Genomic DNA, 10,219 nt, shown 5'->3' with positions numbered 1-10,219 from the left:
AATTTCTACTTTCTAGGCAGACTCAATATTTTAAAATATCTTTATTTATTTTTTATGTGGTGCTGAGTATCAAACCCAGTACTTCACAATTGCAAGGCAAGTGCTCTGCCGCTTAGCTATAACCCCAGCCCCTAGGCAGACTCAATTTTAAGGCAATAATAAAAACATTTTTTCCCTCAATTTGGCAATTGATACTTATTGTAAATTGATAGTTGGCAAATTATCATAAATTTATTTTTGTTTTACATATAGCATGAATTTGAAACAGCTTAGAAATGGGGAGTCTTAAAGTGAGAAAGCTTATTTCAAAAGACAGCAATAATCACATGATTGTGTGCTCTGGAGCAAACAGTTCAAAAGAGCAGAAATTGGGTCAAGTGTTGGGAATTGCCCTGCACCTGGGGGTGCTTGCCAGGGCAGTGGGATTGTGGGAATGTGCTGGGAGACACAGAGGCCGCTTTCCCTTCTTTGGTGGATTCTCATTCCTCACCTGTCCTTGCAGCTTGGCTTGCAGTTGGAGTGCTCTGCCCTGTGGTTTCCAGCGCTGCACTCTATTTTGTGGGAATAGGCACAATTCTCCCTCAGCTGTCTTCATGGAGGGTCTCAGGAGCGTGGCTCTGATGGTCTCTGTGACAGGTGCTGCCAAACCGGTGTTTGTATAGGCTCCCGGGTGTTATGAAAGTGAGCCAGCAGCCTGGGTACCGTTCGTGCCTTCCTGCTTCCAGGGACTTGTGTACATCATATGATAGGCCACCTGGCCCAGAACAGAAGAAAAAGCCGACCTGCCTCAGGCCCCACTCTCCTTTCTGAAGAGTCCTGCTGGCTGCTGCTTGTGCAAGCAAAACACTTTCTCCTCCCATCCTGCCGCTTAGCTCGGAGGCTGAGAGGAAGAGGGAGCTGCCCAGCGGCCTCCCACTGGAACCCTCTGCTGGTGAGTTCCTAGGACATCACATCCCTCAGGCAGCAGGAGATGTGGCGGCTCCTGGCCTTCCTTGATTAGGGCATGTCAGGGTTGTCAGGGCAACTGCTTGCGGCAGTCAGTGTGTCATCTTTCCCCTCTTTGCTGTGTGCTGCTGGATATTTCACTGTGCAGTAGCAGGAAGAAGATTGGGAAAGTGCTGCAGCAGGAAGAAGCTGGGATCTGATTGAACAGGCTGGGCAGTGGAGGGAGGCATCTGAGCCTGCATGTCTTGGTCAGGGCTTTTCTGAAAAGGTTGTATGTGTGTGTGCATGTGTGAGTGTGTGTACTCACCACTGTGTGTGCCTGTGGGGGGAGTAAGTGGGAGGGGGCTGCTGCTAGGTGAAGGGGAACTGCGGGGCCTCAGTTGTCAAGGGGCTGGTAGTATCTGTCAGCTGTTTGCACACTGTTTACCCATAGGGGATCTATTACAAGTGCTCAAATGAACCGGCAGCGTAGGAACTAGTAGTTTCCTGGGAGCTACAATTACATAAGCATATATTTTTAATATAATAATTAAAAAACAAGTAGCAGCGGTATGCCTGGATCAGCTACAGCTATCCGACAAGAGAGGCTGAAGAAGACCAATGCAAGGCCAATTCCCCTTGGTTTATTCACCATTAATGAGGAAGATGAACAGCAAAAGAATGGAAATTCCAGAAGACCGAAAGGTATGCATTAGCCCTGCCCTTTGGTCGGAGCTGGATCCAGCCCTGTTTCCACACTGCTTATAGCACATTTTACAAACTGTATTCATAGTGTCTGCTCTGGGGAGCACTTGTGACCTCCTAGCACAGCTTGCTGCTGCTATTTCACATCCCACAGGGCTGTGTATGCATGACTTGGAAACAGATTTTGCAGATTTGGTAGATTTAAGTTCAGCTATCTTTTAACCAGAGCTGCTTTCTTGAACTAAACATCTTTAATTTTTATGCATCTACTTAAACAGTGGTCGGTGACTCTGTCCTCATCGGGAGCAGGTAATATGAGTTAAAGTTTAAATGAATCTCCCCACATGCTTTAGATGCATTAAGCAATTTGTTTCATGAAGTTTCTTCTTAATATGAGATGGGTTAAAGTGACAAGAGTGCAGCCTTTCCATGGCCAGAAGGTGCAGATGTTGCTGGGTTTTCTATTCTGAAATACTGGTGAAAGGAAGGTAAGCAAACATCAAGGGTGACTACAGAGGGAAAAGCTGGTGAAGTTTTATGACCTTTAATAATAACTCTTCTGCTGAGCAGTTGTACAGTGGTAGAAACGTGGTGGGTACAGAAAACAGAGGTCTGAGTCTTGTGTTATTTTTATATTTCTCCTAATGGCGAAATATAACTTCAGCTGGCTGGGCTTCTGAGTCCTGTGTACCGCACCATATGAAGCATTGTCTCATGGCCACTCTCCCAGGGCTATAATTATCAGTCAGAGATGCAACCTCATGCATTTTTGAAGAAGGGCTTTAAGGTTTACATTTTAAGTTTTCCAGCATCCTAATTCTTGCAACCCTTTCCCCCTCAAATACATAAGCTGTTCTCTTAAGCAGATGGGTTATTGGTTTTATTTATTGTTTTCATGTGATAATTAAGATTTAGCTTGCATTAAAATTATCCTGTCACTGACATATCAAATTTTCTTTGGCGTGATACAGAGAGCTAGCATGGCATGTACAGATACTTAACTACAAATCTATTATGTATAGTTGTAATACATCGATTAAAAATGGACAGAAGCAATTTTTTAAAACGAGAGCTAACATGGCAAAGTGGCAGCAAATATTTAAGTAAGGAGAAAAGGAATGTTTAAATAGAATCCACTGTCTGAAGGCTTCTGGTTTTCTTTTTTTCTGGTTCTTTTTTTGAAATTTTAATTTGTTAAATATGACAGTTTTTTCTGGTTCTTGAATGAATCAGTTTGCTTTTATTAAATATAATTGAAATTGTCTACTCTAAATCCCAAGTGCATTTTTACTTCATTTTTTTTAAAGACTTACATAGGAAAGTTTTAATAAGTAGATTCTTACTGCTGTGGTTGATTTTTGTTTACTTCAGTCATGACTTCCATCTGACGATCAGATGATCTCAGACAACTAAGGAGACTATGAATGGAAAGTGACTTATGTGCTACTTTTATTTGCCTCTGAATTAGATTATTGAGCCAGTCAATGTGTTGCCCTTGATGAAAACTCAATACTTTGTTACTAGAAAATCGTTCGGCTTCTGAGGAGTTGGTAACTTTAAAAACAAACGTGATTTGTTGAATTGTTCCCACAGGCTATTTTTGGAAGCATTTCTTGATTTGTGGCTCTTTCCTTGGGTGGGCTGGAGCAATAATTTAGGATAGCCATCCATTTTGTTCTTAATAAGGAGTTTCTGATCCCCTACCATATTTCCCTTTGTAGTCCTGTCCACACAACAAATAAGAAACACAAAACTAAAATCAAGAACAAAAAAGATGGGGAGGGAGATCCTGTGCTAATAAGGATGTCCAGACTTTCTGTATATCCCCAAATGTCTCTAATTTATGACCTACTCAACAATGGGCAAATGAACAGCTCTGAGTAGCTCTCATTATGCCTGATGAATAAAACCATTTTGGCTTTGATTCTGAATTTCTCATCAGGCCTATCTGGGCAATAGGAATGTTCACTTTCTAGTCCAGCTCTGTTTAATAGAAAAATGATGGGAATGTTCTATTCTGTACTGTCCAATATGATAGCCATTAGCCACATTGGCTATGGAACACTTGAAATATGGCTAGTATAAATGAAAAAGAATGTTTTAGTTTTAGTTAAATAGTTAATTTAAATTTAAATAGTCACTTGTGACCTTATTGTACAACACAGTTTTAGTGAATACAGCTATGACCTCCTGAATTTGCATCTTCTCTGCTTTGTTCATTCTTACTGCTTCCTAGTGCCAGACATGGTCAGGTTTTGAGATGAATGCGGTTATTAAGAAGGGCATTGTGAAGCTGACAGCCTCTTCACTGCAAGGTAGCACTGGTAACCTGGGATAACAGACAATTTCATTTTTCCTCTTCAACTTAGGTGTTATTGCATTATTCCTTACCAATCATTAGTTGCCTCTACTATCTTTCACAGCTTTTTAAGCACTCCTATTTTCTAAATTATAATTTCCAAAGTATCATGGCAAAATGACATATAGATTATCTTATGTGTAACTATTAAGATAAACAATAAAATTTTATTTTCTACTCTCCGTGACCTAATCAGCCAATCATGTCTAAACGTGATGTCAGATCTGGTTTGAATGCTTAGTGTCATTTTTATACCATTGCCAGTAATAAAGAAGCTTGCTATCCAGATTCAGTAAGCTGAATGCTTCTGTTGAGCATCACCTGGGGTTGGTGATGAGTGCCATCTTTCCAGATATACATATTGTTGAGTAAACATCATCATAAACTTTGTAGGAATAAACGTGGTGGTTACCATCTGTACTTCCAAATGGTGGCCTCCAAGTTACCTGCTGGAGTGAGACAGGAGTTTGCTAGCTGATAGCAACGATAGTTCTTAAAAGAAGAGCTGAGGATGGTAGAGCACTTGCCTAACATGTGGAAGGTCTTGAGTTCAATCCTGGATACCACAAAAAGTAAAGAGATAAAGGAAACTCTTTGAGTTGTTACTGGCCCATGTGATCAATTGGAATGTAAATGTTTTACATGCCTTACTCTTATTAACAGGAAACATTTAAATATTAATTGGGCTTATCTTGCCCTGCCTCCTACTTCCCAACCTTGAACCTCAGTATAGGTCATTAAGAAGGGCAGTATAGTATATGCAAGATTATTGACATGGATTTGCTTTCAGAAGAATTAACTGTCTAGTGGAGGAAAAAAAAAAGTATGTACAAATACAAGGGTGTAGATTGAAATGAGAAGAAGAGGGAAAAGAGCATGGGAATGGCAGAAATATCAAATATGTGCAAACTACAAAGCTATTAGTCTCCAGTTTTCAAACTGGAACAGAAGAATTAAGTAATCTGGGCCCCTGTCCCATTGGGCTGAGGTGGGAAGCTCACACAGGACCCACAGCAGGAACATAGGATGATGAGTGGAGAAACTATCGTATTTTACTGCATCATCATTGCAGATGTTATGCCAATTTTTTTTTTTTCGCAAAAAGTGGGGTGCAACCATTATATATGAAGCTCTTTTAAAAATTGTAATGGTATTACTTAAATATCATTTATTACTAAACTGTCATTGGTGCAAGATAAGGGTGCATTGAATACTCATGAGTACATTAAAATTGAATACTCCAAATCAACACACATCGTTTCTTCATCACAGTTTAGTTAACATTTTTCCAGTCTGAGAAAAAAAAAGTTAAAATAGTTATTGTTGATTTGTTCACTAGAGTCAAAATATTACACTTGAGACAATTTACTACTGTGTTGCAAAGTATGAACTTACAAAATTTACTCTTCTGTATTCAGACCTTCTGCACCCCTGTTACTGGTTTCATCATCTGGCATGCCATCCTCAGTGCCACTCATGTAAGATGTGCTCACCGTTAATACTGCAGCACTCCAAACCATGCAGGTTGACTTTTGGAGGTATGCAGACAGTGTGTGAGGGGCCAAGAATTGTAGACATGAGGCTCGTGGTATGTGAGGAGACAAAATGTACGTCCATTGCCGCTGGTGAATACATTGCTGCTGTGTTTATCTTTTAAGTGGCCTGAGGAATAGAATTATACCATGTGATGATTACCCGATGAAAGGGTGTAAACCAGTTTTGGGATTGAAAAGGTTGTGATGATTGTGCATTGAAACTAGACACTCCTACGGATGATTGCTTCTACCTGCTCCGTGTCCAGGAGAGAGTGTGAGAATTATAACAATACATTTTACAGCTTGACCCCATGGCCCATTTTGTGAATGATGTAAAGCAATCATTTCATTGTTTTTTTATTATTATTCCTATTTTGTTTTTTATATGAAATCTGGTTGATAGCTAATTCCTATACAAAATCTGCTTGTGAGATTTGACTCTAAATTTTATAGAAATTATCTTCACCCCCCAAAATGGCAGACTGATCCCTCACGGTACAGATTTTCTTCCTGCTTTCAGACTTGTCTCTCCAGTCATCCTCCTGGATGAGACCTTGAGACCTTTCTGACGTGCAGATCTGCTCACATTGCCTGCCTTCAGAAACTTCTCATGGTATTGCTTCACCTGGAGTACAGGTCTGTTGAGAAGAGTCCTTGAGACATATTTGGTCTATAGGTAGGTTTATTTGTCCTCTGCAGTTTTTTTGTTTTTAAAAGGGCCCACACTTAGAAATGGAGAGATGCTTTCTTAACAATCTGGATTTTAAACTTCCCTTAAAGAATTGGAAACCATACCTACTCCTGGCCCATGTGTCTTAAAGGGCAGCAATCAACAGAAGCTAAGCAGCAGCTGCCACCCCAGAGGGGTCATGCCTTTTCCAGCAACCCTCTTGTAGAACATGTGATACCCGACCTGCCTCAGTTATCTATATTACCATAGTCATGTGCTCCTGTGACCCCTGCCCTAAAGAGTAAATCTGAGCTCCTTAATGTGGCTATAGAGTGCCCATGGTCTCGTCCCTTCACCTCTTCCATCCTCTTTCCTGATACTCTTTGAACTCTGTGCTCTAGTAGCACCAGAATGCTTGGGTTTCCCTGCTCTACTGTGCTCCCGCCTACCTCTGTCCTCCTGTGGTCTTCCCTTCATCACCTTCTCCTCTGTTCTTTACCCATGTAACTCCGACTCATGGTTTAGAATCAAATGTCCTCTCTCCAGACTTCCTTGAGCTTCAATTCTAGGACACCTCCTGCCCTCACTCCCAGCCTCCCTTCCTGGCACAGAAGAATGGCCCCTCACTGTGCCCTCAGCACCCTGAGTCCTTTACTTAATTTGCATCCTGTTGCTCATCTCTGTGATGGGATTGTCTGTGTGTATGGCTGGCCCGTCTCCAGACTATAAGCTCTTTAAGGGCCAGGGCTGTTCCCCCTCAGAGCCTGTACAGTGCAGCATACATTAGTGAAGGAGGGTAAACTTAACATTTAAAAATAACTCTCACAGGCTCTAGAGGTCTAACATAGAAATTCTAGGAAATTTTGATAGTATTAGCATTGTTGTTCCAAAGTAGCTACTTTAAAAGAGCCGGATCTGTGTTTGGGTGTGCCCCATAATACTCTCCACCCAACTGCCTTTATCTAATAGTGTGTCTGGGCTCGGGCTCCATTTTGTTGTTTTCTATCATATTATTCATCATTATTCTTTGTGGAAAAATGAAAGTGTATATGTAGAAGGTAGTAGTAATTGGTTACTTTGTCAATATCAAGGTTAATAATGCTTTCTGTCCCTTTTGTTAGCTATTCACAGATTAAATTGTAATGAAATACACTTTATCCTTGAAATCGGGACACAGTGGTTCCAAGAAACTGTACTTCCCTCCCACCTCGTTTTGTTGAAATGTGTATTTATGGAGCCTGCAGCAACTGTTTTTCTTTTGGCTTATCCACTGTAAAGGTAGAATTTCTGCCAGTTGAGGTCTCATGGTGACATGCAGTCTGTTGTTTACCTTTGTATTCCTGTTGGGTGGGGGATGATCCAACACCTCTGATGTCTGCTTGTAAGTCAGATGTCTTTGTCCTCAAAGAGGAGCTTGTACAGGAAGTGACCGCCACTTGAAACTCATATTCCACATCGCTCCCTGTTTCTTTCCTCTTTTGTTCTGTGGGACATTCTCCATTGTTTATTCCCAGTGTCCTTGTCAGGGCCGTTTTAGGAGCAGACAAAAGAATTTAGCCGTAAAATTTAATAACTAGTAAGCAGAAGTATACTTTAGGAGAAAAATAACATCAGAGATCCCTGTTAGAAAGAGAAAATCTTTGTCAAATTGGTTGGCACAACTTTCATTTGCTAAAGGGACCCTAAATATAATATTTTAAAATATCTACATGAAAATAAGAAGAGGAGATCTCAGGGACAATGATCCCAACATCTGATGCATAACTTATAGCCATCGGAGTCTCTGTAAATATTTGTTGAGAGAATGAATATGACTGTCTCCAGGCATTCTGTGCTACAGAAATGGAAATTAACCATACCTGGGCTGGGAGTGTAGCTCAGTGGTAAGAGTGCTTGCCTAGCAAGCAGAAGGCCCTGAATTCAAGCCCAGCACTGCAACAACAAGAGAAAAGAAATTACCATATGTATACTATACAAAAGGATCATGGTTTAACTTTTATATAACCAAAATGAAATTTTCTTGCTAAAGAAAACTAAACTGCCTTTAAAAATTGCCTTGTTTCAAGAGCTATATTTGATGGAACTAAAAGAGCTGACTATTCTAATCATAGGAACCAAACAAATATTGCCTTTAGATTCTCTAAGTTATAATACTTAAATATTATTTATTGAAAAGTTACAGTTTGAGTTTAAATCGAGTATCCATTTCCATTATTATCAGCATATCTCCAGGAGCAACTTTAACTTGTTGTTCGCAGAATTTTTTTCTGGTAACTTGTAGGCTCCATAACCTGCTAAAATTAATACCTCAACCACAACAAAGGTGATTTTTATTGAAAGAGTCCATCTTCTCAGATCTAGGTATGTTGGAAGAACCCAGTTTATCTTGGGCCTATAGGTGTTAAAAAAGTTTATATTATATATTTGCTAACTTCAGAAGGCAATCATAACCCTCTTATACTCTAGACCCAGATGCAGAAGCCAAAGTATGTCACAGATGGTCATCAGATAGTTTGTTTGAAGTATTTACCAGAGCACCATTCCATATTTGTGTTGATTGTAAAATACAAGTCCTGTTTTTCAGGCTGTCTGCCCAGCAATGGTTTGTTAGTGAGAAAACAGATTCTTTCCAGATTTATAATCCAGGTCCAATGTAGAGTGTGGATGGAAATGGAGTTTACAAGTGTAGACCAAAAATGATTATTTTCACAATCTTGATCTTGAACACATATGATTTTTAAGACTAGGTTCATCTTAACGATGTAGACCTAATTCAGTAATAGAAAGATATTAAAATATAAGGATTCAGCAGCAGAACCTGCCATCTGAAAGCCATTATTGGGAACAAGAGTATGGAGGCTAGTGCCACATCTGCATACCTAACAGGATGACTTTCAAGGTCAGGAGCAAGTGCATCTTCAAGTGATGGCTTGGGATGGATGGTTGAGATCTTTGTCAGCTCCTTTTAAGACTTTCCCAAACAGTGTAGCATAAAATCTAAGTAAAAATGCATCTTCAAAAGAAGTTTCCCCCTTCAAATAGTTGCCTCTGATTCATTATTTAGAACTATGAAAATTCAAGACCCTCCACTATAAGGAATATATCAGTTTATATGGTGGGGAAAAAGAGACTAGTTGACTAGTAGTGATTGGCTCGCCATAAGCCCAAGTTAGCCATGGTTATTGTTTAGACTGGGTTTTTGTGAATGACTGTGTGGCGTGGTAGGAGATGTACTCACTGCGTGGGAAGTGGGCTTATTTAACCTTTCCAAGCCTGTTTCTCATCTGAAGTGAAACTAATACAATCATGCTCAAAAGCGGTGGTAAGGACTGTAGAGAATATATAAGCATTTAGTGCACACTCTGGAAATTAACTGGAGTTCATTAAATGATAGTTATAATAATGGCAATTTGTAACCAAATGTCCCATATTTTGTTACCTTCCAGCACGTTCTGTTGGGGGCAAGGCCTGGCAGGAGGACCACCATACTTACCTGTTATAGCTCTTTCAATAGCTTATTATAAAGCTGCTCCCAGTCTAATTTGTTCTACCTTAATTTGCTTGTAAATGAAAATTTTTAGGAGAGCAGCCTCTTTTCTGAATCTTCTTTAATCACTCCCATCATGTGTGACTGGACCCTAGTTCTGAGTTTGTTCACGTGGATCAAAGGTACTATATATTAGACAAGTTACTCATGCAATACCCTGTAATTTTGTTGTGTTTAATGAAGGAAATAAATTTCCATTATGTCAGATCACCTCACTTGATATTTCACATATTAAGGGAGTGTGCCTTTTTTTTCCTTGGGATTAATGGAAAACTTCTGATCTGCCTTGGGGAATAATAGCAGTGATCCTCGGCCATCTTGAAATCCAGTTCAAAAGGAATTTTTTTCCCTTAAAATTTACAGCCCTCCACTACTCCTGTGTGGTGTGTGTGTAAATAGACAATGGAAACATCCTAAAGCTTTTGGGCAGGTTTTTACCAGTGATTTCAATTATGGATGCTTGTTCTCATTATGGCTGG

At 40.0% G+C, this 10,219-nt stretch overlaps 1 protein-coding gene across 1 annotated transcript in view; it reads left to right on the top strand.

Moving 5' to 3' along the window:
- Positions 1–963: 963 nt before the first annotated feature.
- Map7 (microtubule associated protein 7) overlaps positions 964–10,219 on the top strand; it is a 144,006-nt gene continuing 134,750 nt past the window's right edge. The window contains exon 1 of the mRNA XM_048800498.1: positions 964–1,629. Coding sequence (XP_048656455.1) covers positions 1,497–1,629 — 133 coding nt within the window. The 5' untranslated portion in view covers positions 964–1,496. The remainder of the gene's footprint in view (positions 1,630–10,219) is intronic.

Source organism: Marmota marmota, unplaced genomic scaffold (assembly GCF_001458135.2).
Source record: "Marmota marmota marmota unplaced genomic scaffold, marMar, whole genome shotgun sequence".
Taxonomy (NCBI): Eukaryota; Metazoa; Chordata; class Mammalia; order Rodentia; family Sciuridae; genus Marmota; species Marmota marmota.
The sequence above is the reverse complement of the archived record's forward strand: the minus strand, read 5'-3'. Positions and strand labels throughout refer to the sequence as shown.